Source organism: Anopheles nili, chromosome 2 (genome assembly GCF_943737925.1).
Source record: "Anopheles nili chromosome 2, idAnoNiliSN_F5_01, whole genome shotgun sequence".
In the NCBI taxonomy this organism is placed as follows: Eukaryota; Metazoa; Arthropoda; class Insecta; order Diptera; family Culicidae; genus Anopheles; species Anopheles nili.
This window is the reverse complement of record NC_071291.1, coordinates 41,072,440-41,088,982: the sequence shown is the minus strand read 5'-3', so window position 1 is coordinate 41,088,982 and position 16,543 is coordinate 41,072,440. Positions and strand designations below refer to the sequence as shown.

The 16,543-nt window shown below is 44.3% G+C and overlaps 5 protein-coding genes across 5 annotated transcripts; 2 read left to right on the top strand and 3 right to left on the bottom strand.

Moving 5' to 3' along the window:
* Window positions 1-1,389: 1,389 nt before the first annotated feature.
* On the bottom strand, window positions 1,390-3,120 carry LOC128721980 (annexin B10-like). The gene is made up of 3 exons (XM_053815790.1): window positions 2,945-3,120; window positions 1,735-2,625; window positions 1,390-1,661 (listed from the first exon to the last, which is right to left on the bottom strand). The coding sequence occupies exons 1-3, from the start codon at window positions 2,960-2,962 to the stop codon at window positions 1,605-1,607; spliced, it is 966 nt and encodes a 321-aa protein (XP_053671765.1). The 5' UTR covers window positions 2,963-3,120; the 3' UTR covers window positions 1,390-1,604.
* A 958-nt stretch (window positions 3,121-4,078) lies between these two features.
* LOC128721975 (annexin B10-like) lies at window positions 4,079-5,559 on the bottom strand. Its single transcript, XM_053815786.1, has 4 exons — window positions 5,437-5,559; window positions 5,149-5,325; window positions 4,357-5,070; window positions 4,079-4,281 (listed from the first exon to the last, which is right to left on the bottom strand). Exons 1-4 carry the CDS (start codon window positions 5,452-5,454, stop codon window positions 4,225-4,227), a joined length of 966 nt encoding a protein of 321 aa, XP_053671761.1. The 5' UTR covers window positions 5,455-5,559; the 3' UTR covers window positions 4,079-4,224.
* A 1,292-nt stretch (window positions 5,560-6,851) lies between these two features.
* LOC128721534 (annexin B10-like) lies at window positions 6,852-8,859 on the top strand. The gene is made up of 4 exons (XM_053815296.1): window positions 6,852-6,980; window positions 7,119-7,295; window positions 7,404-8,117; window positions 8,496-8,859. The coding sequence occupies exons 1-4, from the start codon at window positions 6,963-6,965 to the stop codon at window positions 8,550-8,552; spliced, it is 966 nt and encodes a 321-aa protein (XP_053671271.1). The 5' UTR covers window positions 6,852-6,962; the 3' UTR covers window positions 8,553-8,859.
* Window positions 8,860-8,935: 76 nt separating this feature from the next.
* On the bottom strand, window positions 8,936-10,084 carry LOC128720095 (WD repeat-containing protein 91). The gene is made up of 3 exons (XM_053813741.1): window positions 9,841-10,084; window positions 9,600-9,740; window positions 8,936-9,537 (listed from the first exon to the last, which is right to left on the bottom strand). Exons 1-3 carry the CDS (start codon window positions 10,082-10,084, stop codon window positions 8,936-8,938), a joined length of 987 nt encoding a protein of 328 aa, XP_053669716.1.
* Window positions 10,085-10,655: 571 nt separating this feature from the next.
* Window positions 10,656-11,248, top strand: LOC128732139 (ER membrane protein complex subunit 6). The gene is made up of 2 exons (XM_053825307.1): window positions 10,656-10,864; window positions 10,939-11,248. Exons 1-2 carry the CDS (start codon window positions 10,726-10,728, stop codon window positions 11,145-11,147), a joined length of 348 nt encoding a protein of 115 aa, XP_053681282.1. The 5' UTR covers window positions 10,656-10,725; the 3' UTR covers window positions 11,148-11,248.
* The last annotated feature ends 5,295 nt before the right edge of the window (window positions 11,249-16,543 follow it).

Genomic DNA, 16,543 nt, shown 5'->3' with positions numbered 1-16,543 from the left:
TGCAGCTGCTTTTTTTATAAGAAAACGCGCCTCAAACATGAAACCCGCCTTAAACGGGGAAATAAATTTTGATTCGAAATAGGGGCTCTGCACGTTCCAACACGCACAAACGCGTTCAATAGCGGGTAAAATTTTACTCAAAACTTTTTTTTCAAACGCTTGATTTCAACTGCTAGATAGGATGAACTGATCGCTTCAAAATGCTGCTTCGATATCTTCCGTTTTCCGTGTTTTCCTTGCAAGATGCACCTTCTGCTTGCTGTCGGCAACAAAGAACGCGTCGAATCGGTTCGAAGGAAAGTACTAGCCCCTGACCAATGTTGCTATAGACGAGGTGAGCATGGACGGTCCGATTTGACACTTGATCGTGTATAAACATCCGCAGCTCATTGACATTAGCAGGGCTGCAATTGCCAACAAAGAGTTAACTTTTCGTAATGGATTTACGTTAAATTTTCTTGAACAATCAAATGAATGTATTGCATCGATGAACAATTTTCGTACCGTTTTACGTCAAATATAACATAACATTGATATGCTTGAACTACATACACACGCATTGTTATTTGAAATGGTAATATATGTAACATTCTCGCCCACATGACATCGGCATTCTGCTTTTCAATGAACCAACGAGAATCAATAAATCTCACTTTTTTGTATCGAAGTTGTTAATGGAAAAAGATTTGGAAAAAAACTCAAGTTTCTACATTTATTTTTAATCAGACGTAATTTGAAGGATGCCTATCAGTATTCAAACAGGTTCTTTTTTACATATCTAGTCTTGTGTCTCTGGGAAACTTTTCATGGCTTTCATGTATTTAAGCCCTCGTCACACAACATTGTTGGTTTGCAAACCGATTGCTTGTTGGGGGGGGAGGAGAGGTTGGGGTTTAAGCAAAATATCAACCCCTCCCTCACCCAACAACCCCTTCAACCCTACCAACAACCCGATTTGCAATTATTATTAAATAATAATTATTAAAAAATACTATGATGTTATTTAAATTCTAGCTACCTTGAACCCATGCTAGCATCCTGTAAGAAACGTCAAAAGCAAATTATTTGTAATATATGAATAGCTGTTAGCAAAAGTTTTCCAACTTTAATTTGTGCCCCCGATGATGATTGAAAAACACATCGCGCATATCGTTAACCCAGTCCATTGTCAAACAGCCCATATCGTTTATCCAGAAAAAGAAACTATTTTGTTCACCTTCTTTTTTTCGGGTGTAATTTGATTGTTTTCAACGTTAATACCGCTTGAGATATGAACATACATTAAACGGAATTTCAATGCACACAATTTATACTTTGATTTAAAATAATATATTTATTGACATATACCGAAAACAGTACTATTTATGATAATAATACATTTATCATTGTCATGTAAAAAAGAATGTTTGAGGTCGGCTATTGATAAATAAATTGGCACTTAAAAACATATTTGGCGGCGCTGTGTACGCTTTGTTTAAATCCTTGCGAACTTAAAACGCATACGATGCTAATAGTGCGTTTTGTTGTTTAAAATATCTTGCCGACATGATGGAGAGATATTAGAGATTATTATAATAGATTATTATCGAATATTAGAGATTACTCTAAGCGTTGCCTATCAGGCAGCATAGGCCGCGTTTGTAGTCACCGGATGTTTCGCTCTGCAAGACAAAAAAAAACAGAAAAATGTAATTTAATTTCCTCGTTTCACCCCACAAAAAAATCCTCGTTTACCTTGACTGCACTGACTAAGGTCTTGTTGTACATCTGCTCGAACTCGTCCTTAATGTTCTGAAGATCGATCTCGGACCGGCTGACGATAATACGGATCAACGTTTTGTCATCCGTGCCGACCCCGTCCATGGCCAGGAACAACTTCTTGGCGAAGTAATGCGGTGCCATCTGCACGCATTCGACGATCGCGCTAAGCGCCTCGTAAAAGTCCCCGCTCACTTCGGCCTTGAGGGCCTGCTCGATCGTACGACCGGTTAACTTTTTGTACTCCTCGAACACCATCTCGAGTTGGGCGAACGAGGCGTGTGCCAGAATCTTGTAGAACACCGATTCATCCGTTCCCATCCGACCCTCGCCGGCATCGTACAATTGCTTCGCCTGTTCAACGGCAAGATCCGGATTGCACGACGACATCGGTTCGCGCGTGCCAGTGATGATCAGTGTCAGTAACCGCCGGAAGCTGCCAGACGTTTCGGAGCACACATGCTCCGCCAGCGGGCGGTTGTACATTTCATCGTACGTGCGTACGATCTCGTGCATCCGTTCGTTATCCTGCGAGCACAATATTTCGATCAATGCCTTCTCGTCCGTTCCGATACCATCCATGGCCTTGTACAGCTGCTTGCACAGGTAGTTAACCGGTGGCATCATCAACCCGACGATGAGATCCTCGAACTTGCCGCTCAGCTCGGACTTCAGATCCTTCATCAAATCGCGGCCCAGCTCGTTCTTGAAGGCAGCCGTAATCAGCTGCCGCTGGGCGTTACTGCGCGAACACAAAATATCGATGATCGCCTGCTCGTCTGTTCCAAAACCCTTCATCGCTTTGCGAAGTAACGCCGCATCCTGCGATGGATTGAAGTCAATCTCCGGGTGTACGGTCGGCTTCGGCTACAATGGATGCGCAGAAGCAAAGTATGAGCATAAGCAAAACAAAAAGAAAAACGCCGGCAACATTGCAACAGGTGTTATCGATGCCCCTCAGAACAAGGTCAAAGAGTGCGTAGAAAAATAGCCACATTGGACACCGCGTGTATGATGGCAGCATGACCTCATTTCGGCTGTACAACTTTGTAAGGGCGGCCATGCTCCAACAGCTTTCGAGCACATTCTATGGCACCATTGAAACCGTATCAGAACGGGCCGGATGGAATGTTTCTGCGAAAATCGGGTTTCTCATATCCGTTAAAAATAGAATTCACACACTCACCACATAGAACCAAGACATGACTGATACGGGATGCGGTTGTGATCACCAAACGAGAACACCAGCTATCGGGAAACCACTTGATTTGTCACTACAGTACACGATCGCTGAAAAACACGTCAGAGGATCTTCTAAGGTGAGTGCGCTGTTTTGTAGCGTTGATTTACAATAATTAGAGGAAGGTGACCCTGACACTGCCAACGATTTGGTACGATTGGAGTCTGGCACCGATCCGCGAGAAGCTTATATGTCAGTTGCAGTAACGCAAACTGACAACCGTTGTCTGACTCTCGGTTCAGCAGGTTCTCTTTTACTCACTCTCTTTCTCTCTCTCTCTCTCTCTCTCTCTCTCTTTCTCTCTCGGTGTCTCGTCAAAAGTACTGATCCTATGGATGCACGTTTGCTAGATCGTTTGAGAGAGCCAATGTAAATGCAAAATTGCAGAAATACTAAAATAACTACTACTGCCACTACGTCAAAAGAATCGGCAAGTGATACGTGCCCAACACAAAAACAAATGAATTATTCATACGATTCATCCGAATAATCTAGTGATTATTTTATTGTCTAAATCACATTTTCAGCAAATTTTGGCGCATTTTTAGAACACTGACCCCACAAACTATATTATGGGCTCACATTTACTTCACGCATTTTCCCATAATGACGCGCCAAATGGAAACAAGCACTTTGCTAATTGATTTCGTTTAACGGCGGGTCGGCAAACACATCGTTAGAACTCAATTTAAACATATTCAACGATCTGTAGCATAGTGAAGATTTGTTTCGTTTACTGTTTTGAAAATGCGTTTTTTTTCCACCGAAATTAAACAGAATGCACCCGTAAATAGTGGAACCGATAGCTTGGGTTGATTATTGCCAACTGAGAGCCTGATATGGGCGACAAAGTATCGATTTTTTCGTCGACGAACGGCACCATCGTTAATCGATTGCTCACTTTGAAGAGCGACTTATTGGCGCCCACGCTGTCTGGCGCGGAATTTTGAAAAGATGATGAGTCTGTTAAATGTAACATTCTAGAGGATACGCCATCCGAACGAAAAAATATCGTTACGACTTCCGGATGTCGAATAACGGCATTAACAAAAAAAACACCATTTATGTTTATGATGCAATAGCTCAAGAATGTTAATTTTTTTTATTGAAATTTGACACCGAAACACAACACATTTAAAATCCGTGGTTTAAGAAGACGTGCTTAAAGACTTGTGGTAGTACAATTAAAACGCCCTCCAAATCCGTCATGACGTTGCTTGTATGCTTTAGGCACCTCCGATAAGAGCACAAAGGGCTCGTTTGTAGTCGCCGGAAGTTTCACTCTGTCAAAACAAAAACGGCATTAGATTAATATCAACAGAACTGACCTACTCGACGTGGTGCCGCAGCTTACTAACCCGTACGGCGCTCACGAGCGTTTTGTTGTACATCTGCTCGAACTCATCCTTCACGTTCTGCAGATCGATCTCCGACCGTGAGACGATGATCCGGATCAGTGTCGCATCATCCGTACCGACTCCATCCATGGCCTTGTGGAGGCGTTTCGCGAAGAAGTGTGGCGCCATTTGGACACATTCGACGATCGCGCTAAGGGCGTCGTATAGTTCTCCGCTCATTTCCGCTTTCAAAGCTTGCTCGATCGTGCGCCCCGAAAGGCTTTTGTACTCCTCGAACACGATCTCGAGCTGATCGAACGAAGCGTGTGCCAGAATCTTGTAGAACACGTCCTCATCCGTTCCCAGCTTGCCTTCGCCGGCATCGTACAGTTGCTTCGCCTGCTCGACGGCAAGATCCGGATCGACCGTACCCTGAGGATCGCGCGCACCAACGATGATCATCGTCAGCAACCGCCGGAAGCTGCCAGACGTTTCACTGCACAAATGTTCCGCCAGCGGGCGGTTGTACATTTCCTCGTAGCAGTCGACAATGGCCTTAATTTGATCGTTCGTCTGCGGACAGATGATCTCAATGAGGGCCTTCTCGTTCGTTCCGATCCCATCCATGGCTTTGTGCAGCTGCTTGCACAGATATGCCTCCGGTCGGAGCATGAGACCAAGGATCACATCCTCGAACTTGCCGCCCAGTTCCGATTTCAGATCATCGATCAGATCCTACCGATGAGGGGGGAAAAGAGTTATAAATAGAAGTGCACCGGTCTCCCTGGAACCATACAATTCCAGCAAACTCACTCTTCCCAGCTCGCGCTTGAACGCTTCCGCAATATGCTGGCGTTGTTCGTTCGATCGCGCACACAGAATATCGATGATCGCCTGCTCATCTGTACCGAAGCCCTTCATCGCTTTGCGGAGTGCATTTGCATCGCCCGATGCATCGAAGTCCTCTGCCGGCAAAACGGTGGGGTGCGGCTGTGAACGCGATACGCAGAACCATTTTCAGAGAACCGTCTTTTTTTCCCCGCTTTCCTTTATCGGCCACTTGTGAACCCAAACAGAGCTCCCTCGTTTTATTCTACTCACCGTGTAGTACCACGACATGGTGCGTTTTATTTCCCTAAGAATAAACAAACAAGCAAACACAGTTTTCTGTTGATGTTGCCGACGACGCGCTGGTTACGATGTGTTACTTGTATTATTTCAGCAGCAAACAGTCAAGAAGACAGCATCTGCGAGCCGGTTTTGTTGCGGCCAAAACGTAGGAGAGGCAAGAAGCAGCAGTTCATCGCACACACTGATGCAGCTTGCGACGTAATATGACGCTCGGAAACGGAAAATACCGGAATTCTGGCGTGTGAACGAGATGCGAGCTGTAATGCTTCGTGATGGTATGCACTGAACGTGAACACTTGTGCTGACATGCTGCGGGATGAATTTGATGAATTGCTGGTCGGAGTAAAGCTTGGAAAAACAGTTAAATTTAAACTTTAAACTACAGCTTCTCTTTCGAGATGCTTTGAAAATACACTTTGCCTATTTTTGAGTTCAAATCTTACGAATAACAATTTTTTTTCATATTTGACAAGCTATTTTGCTTTCTATCCAATGGTCTACACAAGTACATGTGTGTAAACTGTGTAAATTGTTGAGCCTGTTGTCTTATGGATCAGTGTTCATTTCTTTAGTTCATTCAATTTCTTTTTATAATTTTCAAAACATTCAAAAAAGCTGGTATATTTGAGTGTATGAACCATTTTCTCATTATCAGCCAAAATTGAAAAAAAAACTTTGAATAGTATTTAAAACATAATACGTTACAAGTATAATAAAGAATATTACGACTTGCAGCGAATTGATAGCATATGAAGCATAGAGAATGGATATTGCCTGTTAATAGCTTTCAAACTTTGCTGTTCCAAGTGCAGCTTATCATCCGAACCTGATTTGCTGATTATTCTGCCAATCATACGCCACTGATAAGCACAATTTCAATCGGAGGCGTGACGCACTGCTACAGATTGGAATATGCTCCATTCAATGAGCATAAAATGTGAGCATTGTGTGAAGAAGATTGTGAGCTCAGTTCATAAAATGAGAGTCAATGGCACCAAGACCTTTCTACGAGCTCTTATAGCTATAGAAAAGATAGCATAACAAAGCTAATGCCAATATGCATCTCGTTACATTATGCTTATGTATTTCTGACAAATTAGCATGGCCCTCATAGCCCAACATATAAGCCGCTCGTCACAAAGTCTTTGGGGGCAAGGTTTGTAAAATTTAAATCTTTAAAAAGTATTAGAAGCGTTAAAACAAACAAAGAATACTATGAACAAATTGTTAGACTTGATTTTTAATTTGGAGAGTGGATAACGTTTATCTTATTGAATATTGTGAATGCATTTCAGCATGCATTCATTTCCGTTCACTTGGATACCGAGCTCACACAGGCCCGTTCAGTACAATCATCAAATTGTTCATCGCATTCATTCCATATACGACTCCCGAGGTGTTTGCCGCGTCGCTATTTTTGCTCCACAGCTTTTCGTGTTTTAGCAGTAATTTAGCCCGGGTTTGGCGTTAAAGTGCTACGAATTCAACCGCCCAAAATGTCCTGGTACTATACGGTAAGTGTAACGTGCGGTGACCGTGATATTTCGTGACACAAAGTTGCCGTGTTTTGGGCGCGTACGGTCTATCGATTTTTACACATTCCAACGGGCGCGGATGGGCACGCTCATTACGATTCCATCTCCCCACCCTAGCCCGTCCCAACGGTGGTTCCGGTGGAGGAATTCGACGCTTCCGCAGACGCCAACGCCCTTCGCGGCGCAATGAAGGGTTTTGGAACTGACGAGCAGGCCATCATGGACGTTCTATGCGCTCGTAGTAACGCTCAGCGTCAACAAATTCTTAACCAGTACAGCAGCGAGCTGGGTCGGGTGAGTAGATGGGCAGAAATGCGTCATAAAAGGGTCGCTATCTTGTAGGGGGAGGTTGATTATGAATCATCGCGAGTGATTAAAATGCAACTTGTTGCCTTTGTGTAGGATTTAATTGACGATTTGAAATCGGAGCTGGGAGGCAAGTTCGAAGACGTCATCGTTGGGTTGATGATGCCACCGGAGAAGTATTTGTGCAAGCAGCTGCACAAGGCCATGGACGGCATGGGAACGGACGAGGACACGCTGATCGAAATTCTCGCTCCACAATCGAACGAGGAGGTGAAGAAAATTGTCGACTGTTACGAGGAAATGTACAGCCGCCCGCTGGCGGAGCATTTGTGCAGCGAAACGGCCGGAAGCTTCCGGCGGTTGCTGACGATGATCATCGTTGGCGCACGCGATCCTCAGGGCACGGTTGATGCGGATCTTGCCGTTGAGCAGGCGAAGCAACTGTACGATGCCGGTGAAGGCAAGCTGGGAACGGATGAGGAGGTGTTCTACAAGATCCTTGCCCATGCATCGTTCGATCAGCTCGAGATCGTGTTCGAAGAGTACAAGAAACTCTCTGGCCAAACGATCGAGCAAGCCATGAAGCATGAGCTGAGTGGGGAACTTTACGACGCACTTAGCGCGATCGTCGAATGTGTCCAAATGGCACCACACTTCTTCGCGAAACGCCTCCACAAGGCCATGGATGGGGCCGGTACGGATGATGCGACACTGATCCGGATCATCGTCTCACGGTCGGAGATCGATCTGCAGAACGTGAAGGATGAGTTCGAGCAGATGTACAACAAGACGCTCGTGAGCGCCGTACGGGTAAGTTGAACTTCCAGCTTCTACACCCTGTATGGTATCCTTAATAACGCTGACGATCATATTCCCTGCATTGAACGTTTGTGTATGTTTTGCTCTTTTCATCGTGTTTACCTCTGACAATGGTGCCCTGCTTCTTACGGATACGGTCATGCTCGACCGATGCACCGACAGGAGGTAATCATTGACTCGATAGTGCTAGTTTGAGATGCTACTAATCTGGACAATGTCTCTTATGTTCTATTCTACTATTTATTTCTTCTTGTAAATAAGCCATTCTTCCATCTGCTATTCTGAAATGCTGTTTCTTTTGAATGTCTTACTTTTCGCATCAACCGACCGGATGCATGATATTGCTTTCCCTTTTTTTCTCCATTCCAGAACGAGTGCTCAGGAGACTACAAACGTGCTCTTTGTGCGTTGATCGGTAGTGCCTAAATGCATGACGTATACAAGAAGCCTATAAAAGATAAACGACATTTAAATGTGGTTCTGTAATGCCAATGAGATTTAAAATGCGCACTCTAGTTAACGTTTGCAAGACAAACCGAGGCCGCAAATCGGCATTTAAGTTGTAGCAGCTGCTGCGAGTCCTTCTGAAGGTGGCCTTACCAGCAAATGGGAGGAGGACGTTACGTGCATTCAATGTTGTAGCCTTGCTCCATTCGCCTTACGCTACGTTACGCTAGCATTCACCAGTATTTTAATGCACATTGATTTGAAATAAAGCATTTATGTGACTATACACGACAATGATTCTATATTTCTTGGAAAGCATTCTATTAAAGCCACACTTAAGTATTTACAACCAGTACAATTGTTCAACTGTGTATCCAGTTGCTTCGACTGCCAACACTGCCGGAGCGTTTCTTGTTACGCTCCAGTACCGCGTCTCGTCGCCCAAGTACGGGACTTCCACCGGAACCAATGTTTCTGATGAGCGATTTCAACCCTCTAGCCTGATTTTCAGCCGCTGAACTTATGCTGTTCGATTCCTGAGCGATGATGTAGAAATCGTCCACTATGTGGGTCGGAGGAGGAATGCCAAATGGCTGGAGATCATTCAACGATAGCATGCTCGAGGACGGCCGCGTTGAGTACTTTATTCGCCCATCGGCCGTTAGTCTCTGATCACCGCTGGACGATGCACTTAGTCTGGAATGGTGACTACCGGTTCCGGCCGTCTGTAGATATTGCTGCTGCTGGATGGTGGTCAACTTGCTGCGCAATAGCCCATTCTCTTCTTGAAGCTTTTTAATGAGACACCCTTCGGATTCGGCCTTCGAAATGATCGGCTGCGGCATGCACTGATAGATCGTGGATAGAAAGTTGTGTAGCGATATAAGCAACGTGTCCTGCCATTGTTTTGTGAAGCATACAGCAAATGCCGCATGTTCTTCCGGATTTTTGCAAAATGGGAAAACTATCATAAATAAACAGATTAGTGTTCTATCCGAAAAAGAGTAATCAATGCCAATTACTTACAGAACCACTCTTTCCATTCACTTTGGCTTACGAGCTCTGGCGAAAGTTTAGTGAAAAATTCCGTAATTTTATCCGCTTTATTGGATGTGTACGCCACAATGAGATAAAATTTCAGCACAGATTGTTCTAGCTTGTTCACGGCTGGAAAATGAAAACGGCATAAAATATTACGACACGGTTCAGCGCATCGGGAAAAATTCGGAGAAACGATTGGAAAACGGTACAGTACCGTTTCACCTACCTGCGGCGAAATGGTGTTCCAAATTACGAAACAGATGATTATTTAAGTGGGCCCACAGCTCACGCAACCCACCTAAATCGTGGTTGTGTACCAACAGGAGTATCTGATCGATGACCTTATCGACGCGGAAACTTTTGTCCTTGTCGCTTTTCAACTCATTGTCGAAGGATTTTAGCGTGTTGGAAAAGCCGCGAAACAGAATGTACTCGCGAATCAACCCATCGATGTACTGGATGTGCGCCATTCTCAATCGTCTTTGGTGAATTTTTAGAGTAGCAAAACACAAAGAAATGCGCACGATAATAGGTCGTTGTCGGAAAGACTGACGACGATTAAACGCTGGAAAATCATGATAAAACAATAACTTAGTTTACTCTAATCCAACTAATTAAAAGATGACGAATGAACCTCACTTCGTATTGTAAATTATGCAAATTACGCGTTGTTTAAGTACATTGAACACTGGTTTTCATAACTTAAACTAACTACTATACAATCTCGTCAGAGAATGCACATCCAAAACATTGCTTACGAACATAAACACAAACATGCGTTTTGACAGAATGATGCCAAAAGTTTGTATTTCGTTCGTTATCCAGAAGTAAATTGGATAATGAATCTATAGTCATGAAATTATTATTAGGATATTATTAGTTTTTATAAGTTATATTTCGTGAAACTAATACGCACATTCAATTAGCAAAAGTTTAAATCGAGCTAACTACGAGATGAATTATGAACTAACCTGTTTAGAATCAATATCTGCCTGACGACTGCTGTCAAATTGACAATGGATTTGATTTGAGTATCACCCATCCAGACCAAAACATCGGAAAAGTGTCCAGAATAAATTAATATTTTCACAACAGCATTTGTGCAACAGAAATGTCGACCACCCGTGTTAAAACTAGGGAAACCAAAACCGGAGAAATTATAGCCTACAGTGACACTGCCATCCGGAACAATGCTTCGGCGGTGGAATACTGTCGCACATCGATGGCAGCGCTCTCAGGAAGCACAGCAGGTTTGCCTGATCATCCGGCTTGCCCTTTCTGAGGGATTTCTCACAAGTCATGTGCTGTTCCATTTATGTTGCAGGTGTTCTTGGTCTTACGGGCGTCGTGGGTTTCCTGTTCTACGTGCTAGCCGTGCTGTGCCTGTGGCAGATGCTGCTACTGAAATCGGGATCGAACTGGCAGAAGTATTTCATCAGTCGGAAAAGCCTGCTGACCCACGGTTTCCTGAGCGGACTGTGCACTTACGTGCTGTTTTGGACGTTCCTTTATGGAATGGTGCACGTGTACTGAGGGGAAGGAGATTGGATGCATCATCCTGCGACAGGCTTTGTTACGCATTGCTGTATAAATTATTCTTTTTTTCCAAATACACATACCATGGTTTACCAACAGCAAGTGTACGACTTATGAGTAAGGGGAAGCCCGCTTGCCCACCTGTGTTTGCACATCGGTTTACCGGTTCGTTGATAAAAGGATCGTAAAGAGGGTTGCAATTGTAGCGCTTGTATTCTTTTGAGATTGGAATATACCGGGTGCATCGGTACCGTTTTATTGGATGTGGTAATAATTTCGGAGCTACAGGTCCACAGGAGTAGTCATTTATTCAGCGTCAGTGTATTTATTCTCTCGTCCAGCTAATTAGCATGGAGGGTTATAGCAACAACACGTGCAAATGGCAAAAAAGGTTATCAAAGAAAGTTTGAATTTTTTTGAGCGCCAAGGTTACATCTCATGATAAAAGAGAATTCAAACCACATGTGGTTCACCAGGTGGTAATCCCCAGAAGGTTACTGTTTGGTGTACATTTTTGGTTGGAGGAGTCAAAGGTACGTACTGCTTCAAAAAATAATGCTAGCGAAGTCAGGTCTAAATTAGACATTATGAATGAGAACGATTTTTCAACAGAATGCTATCGAACAATCTGTACAAACGGGTCTGGATGTTTCACTCGAAAGCAAGGTAAACTGGCCACCAAGATGATGTGGTTTGATTCGGCTAGTCTTTTCTTGTGAAGTTAGGTTAAGTCTCAGATCTATTACTTTCCTAAGCTACATTACACCGGAGCCACTCGAAGTGAACATTATTCAACAATAAGAATGAGCCCAATTTGTACGCTAGTGGTATGAAAAATTAAATCTAGACGCCATTAGAACGATGTCAATAAAAAAATAAATCTAATGAATATCTTACACACCGTTTGTTTTATTTTCTACTAACAATACAAAACGCTTGCTGAAGCAACTGTGAAATTGATTGTTGTGGTCGATTTTAAAACTGATCGTAAGCGACTATTTATCAGATTGGAGATATTGAGACAGTTCTGAAGTGGCACTACGCCAATGATTACCGATTGTAAACGTTTCAATAAAAACACATGCTTCTTCTCGTATTGTTTATGTTTCACTTCGATTTCAATAAAAAAAAACGCGCGCTTTCCCATGCTCTATCGCGCTCGTGAGCACCAGCAGCACGGTTCTGTTTAGATATCGAATAACAGTGATTTGAATCAAATTAACTTATCATCCTCGTCATCATCACTCACCGAACGGCGGCCGTATAAACCGGACCGCCGGTCCAGCGGTATTATTTACATTTCCCATCCCAGCGGAAACTCCAGGAAACGAAACAACCCGCCACAAGGCGCCACCCGTGGACGAGTCCCCTTAACGGAAACCCCGGCACCCGGAGTGTCACCGAACCGCGTGTATTTCAGCCTTTACCAACCACCGACGGACACCTATCAATTTACTGGCCCACGGACGAATGTCCCGCTTCAAAACCGCGCCACAGCCTGTCCTCCCGGAGATCCGTATCGAACGTGTGGCGGCCGGAACCGCGAACCAGATCATCTCCTTCCGACCGCGCTCAAAACGAGCTAATCGCTATTATTATGCCTTCCCGGGAAGCACGTGCTTTCGGGCGTACGATTTGACGCAACCGCGCCACGTGGAACTTCCTTTCGCTTTTCCGGACACAGGTACCGTCGTCACCCCCGAACGGATCGGATCGGTTCGTTTGATTGATTAAATCACTTTTCATCACCCGTCCGGGCGGTGAAGCACTTTTTCCCTCACTTCGGTACCACTTGACGGCACGTTCGATTACGAGCGTCCCTGGGGTGCGTTAGGGGACGGAAAAACCGCAACCCGTGGTTACGCCAACCGTGGGTCCGGGTTACAATACCGGGATTCGGGGTGGATTAATAGACTCCGGTGGGTGCGCACTGGGTAAACAAATGATTAGCCGGAAACAAATCAAGGAAGCGAACGGTTGTGGCAAACGGCGCAAAAACGGAGAACGTCGGGTTTCCTTGTTCCCTTTTTCCGGAAGTGCGTACGTGTGTGTGAATTGTGGGCGTTTTTGCGTTAAATTTGCGAACACGGTAAAGAGAGCGCACCGGGGTTTTTGTTTGATCATCCAATTGGTCACCGGGACGAGGTGTTATTTGCGCTTAACGGAGCGTGAAGAAGGGTTGGGTATTTTTTCCCCTTTTTTGCGCCCCTGAATAAAGGCTAAATCAAATGAATAAATTTAAATTTCAACCTCAAAAAGCGTGGGTATTGTTTGATCGTTTAGTATACGGACATTACTTTCTATTCGCTTTATTTTGTGCATCGCTAAATATGCCATTAGACGTAGTATTCAAACCTCGATGTAAGTCCGCTGTCCAGTTAACGCTTAAACCGTGCACTTCCTATTAATTCCAACCCTTTCCAATTCTCTCCCTTGCTACAATGCTACAAGGAAATTAATCTCACCATCGCGAGGGTCCAGCCTGTTCCCGTGCTCTCACCCAATCGAACAGTCAACAGCGGCGGTGTCGATTACCGTAGCCACGAATAGGGTCCCAACTGCGTCTGGTAGGTCACTTTTCCACCGTCCACAAATCCCTAATAAAACCATGGCCCATTGCCCGTCGGCAGTTGAGAAAATAAAACCGAATCCGTCACTTCATTGGCGCGCCCCCCCCACCAAAAGTATCGATGTCAGCGGACCATCTTCAGCGGACATACGGGTTATTCGACGGTAGTTTTGATCGCACGGTTCCGAGGATGCACCGCGGGTCCAACCGCTGCAAGAACCTTCCGCTTTTCGGTCGGGAACGCGGGCTAGGATTTCGGGAACCTGCCACGGAAACGCTAATAACCTCCCCACCCCCGGGGAGACGATACTTCGTTGAATGTAACTTTATCACGGTGAGGGTCCGTTTCCGTTTGTTTCCGATTAAATTCCGTGCCATCGTGCGGACGTCCCGTACCAATTAGATCTGTATGAAATTGTATCAATTGAATGGGAGTGAGGAATTGGACGTGTGCGTTTAATGTCCTTGGTTTGTCCAAGTCAACGGATTGGGAGTTGGAAAAGTTCATAATATAACACCCTAAAGTCTGTTAAAGCATAATAAGATATGAACGCTAAAACACATTTTTGTGGAAAAATAAAACATAGATGAAGTAATATTGAATCAATCCTTTTCTTCTGCAAAACGTCTATTACCGATTGCCCTTAACCCCTTCACAGTCTTTCGATTTTGAAAACCAAAGGCCAAAAAATTGTCGCTATTTTTTATTTGTGTTTTAGAAAAAAAACATGCTCTACGCTTCGTAGAGTAAAAAGTTTGTATTGCATTTTGTTGAGATTTAATGCAAAAAAATGAAAATTGGCTCAGTATTTCAGAACATTAGTTAAAAACGACTTTGTTGTTGAATTCTCTTTTTTTTTTAATTATTACATAATTTAAATTTCATCATTATTTTCTTCTGCATAGAGCAAAAAATTCAATTCATAGTTTCATAATAATATCTACTTTCTTTGAGTAGCTTTTCACCGGATTTGCTTCTGCACAACCAACAAACTTTGCACTCTTGTCACTTGAGTAAAAAAGTTCAACTTTTTTTTATTTTGCTAACTTCCTGGCCGCATTGTTTTTAAAACTAAATTTCTCGTTCATAAATACATAATACATTCATTCTTAATCTATAATTCCACATAATTCATGACTGGTGAGCATTTCCTTTCTTCAAAAAATTGTAATAATTTGTAAAATCATTTCAATTTATCAAAAAAAAAACTCAATACATATATTCATGGAGAATCTATACATACTCATAAAAAGTGAAGAAATAACAGTGCGCAAGGCAAATGAAGAAGAATAAAGAAAAACCTAAATCAGTGGATGCTCGGCCAAAACTGTAAAGGGGTTAAACAGTAATTTGGTGTTTAAGATCAATATGGTACATTCACTTCAGAAAGACTTTTGGCACAATTTAGAAAAAGAAAAACATACCACATAAATGAAGCAATACTGCATCAATCCTTTTTCTCCTGCAAAACGTGTATTACCGATTGCCCGTTCCGCGCAGCCATTGCCTTCGCTTTTCTTCGCTTGCGGCCTGCTTTTTTCCGACGTACCGTACCGTCCCGAATCCATGTGGCCGCTTGTGGGGCTTCGACAATCGATATCGGCGGTTCCCCGACTTCACCCCGGTGGTTCCCCGGGTGGTTGGTGTGGGGGGCGTTTTACTCGCTTCATTCATCCCGGGCTTGAAAAGGGACCGACCCGCTGAAACTGGAAAGGCAGCGCGAGTGAAGCCGAACACGGGGCACCAAATCAACCGTCCACGAATGCCATCTCGAGAGGTTCGTTATCCTTTTTTTGCTTGTTTTCTTGTTTTTTTTTGCTGTTGTTGCTCCTACAACTAGGCACTCCTTCGGTAGTGTGTGGTCTCGGAAAGGCTCGAGCGGAGATGGAAAAACGGGTTTTCCGCGCAGCCATGGCAATGGTGATGCGCAGCCGCCCTGGGTGGGGGTGGATTTTTGGAGCATCGTCCTGTTCTGTGACTTTTCGGGAACAGCCATCCACCGTTAGCTGGGTTGCGTTGGAAGCTTGGCATCGTTTTGAAACGAGAAAACCGGACTGCAAGCTTCAATTACTTGACCGAACCGGTGGGAGCTGTTTGCGTGGTGGTTTGTGGGTGGTTTCCACGAAAAAGAAGAAAAACATCATAAAAAAACAGACAGTACCGTACCGACGTAATGCCACAGAATAGAACACGAAATTTGCTCTCCCGAGCCCGCGCAAACACATAACTCCTGTGTCGGGGGCGTTACATTTGTGGGGCTTCCTTTTTCATTTCCAATTTACATCACACTCCCCCGTACCCGTGCTGCTACACACACCCACACACACACACGCACGTACGCCGTCCCTTATTCGAGTTTGGTGCGAGGGTGGCAGGAAAAGCGACAAGGCGCAACGAAGGGAAAGCGCTCGTCGGGTGGGAGGGAAAAACACAATGGCGTCTGCGGGTGCGATCCCCTCTAAGCGGGACAATAATAAATGGAAATGGAAATGGAAAATGTGTGCCCGACGAAATGAGAGGGGCCCCAAAAAATGAGGCCCTGCCGGAAGGTGGAAGGAAAAGCCGATGAAGGAGCCATGAATGCAATTGTGTTATGAGTGTTTCGTTCTCTCTCTCTCTCTCTCTTTCTCTCTCTCTCTCTCTCTCTCTCTCGCGTTTGTTTGCCGACTCGTGCGCCATCTTGTTTTGGGTTGCGCGGAAAAGCGACTGGATGGCGCTGAGGGCGATTAGCGGGGTGGGTTGTATTTTTTTTGGGGAGGAAAATTTCGAACAAACTTCGGTCTGTAAATGGCCCCTTTGGGGTGGTGCTGATGAAAATGTGGG

Excerpts from the sequence above, each read along its gene's own strand:
- LOC128721534 (XM_053815296.1), top strand. Across the intron at positions 7,296-7,403 it reads ACAGCAGCGAGCTGGGTCGG|GATTTAATTGACGATTTGAA; the intron begins GTGAGTAGATGG and ends GCCTTTGTGTAG. Across the intron at positions 8,118-8,495 it reads CGCTCGTGAGCGCCGTACGG|AACGAGTGCTCAGGAGACTA; the intron begins GTAAGTTGAACT and ends TCTCCATTCCAG.
- LOC128721975 (XM_053815786.1), bottom strand. Across the intron at positions 5,071-5,148 it reads TCAAGCGCGAGCTGGGAAGA|GATCTGATCGATGATCTGAA; the intron begins GTGAGTTTGCTG and ends CCTCATCGGTAG. Across the intron at positions 4,282-4,356 it reads CGCTCGTGAGCGCCGTACGG|AGTGAAACTTCCGGCGACTA; the intron begins GTTAGTAAGCTG and ends TTGTTTTGACAG.
- LOC128721980 (XM_053815790.1), bottom strand. Across the intron at positions 1,662-1,734 it reads CCTTAGTCAGTGCAGTCAAG|AGCGAAACATCCGGTGACTA; the intron begins GTAAACGAGGAT and ends TTTGTCTTGCAG.
- LOC128732139 (XM_053825307.1), top strand. The coding sequence starts at position 10,726 with ATGTCGACCACCCGTGTTAAAACTAGGGAAACCAAAACCGGAGAAATT. Across the intron at positions 10,865-10,938 it reads GCTCTCAGGAAGCACAGCAG|GTGTTCTTGGTCTTACGGGC; the intron begins GTTTGCCTGATC and ends TTTATGTTGCAG.
- LOC128720095 (XM_053813741.1), bottom strand. The coding sequence starts at position 10,084 with ATGGCGCACATCCAGTACATCGATGGGTTGATTCGCGAGTACATTCTG. Across the intron at positions 9,741-9,840 it reads GGAACACCATTTCGCCGCAG|CCGTGAACAAGCTAGAACAA; the intron begins GTAGGTGAAACG and ends TTCATTTTCCAG. Across the intron at positions 9,538-9,599 it reads TGAATGGAAAGAGTGGTTCT|TTTTCCCATTTTGCAAAAAT; the intron begins GTAAGTAATTGG and ends TATTTATGATAG.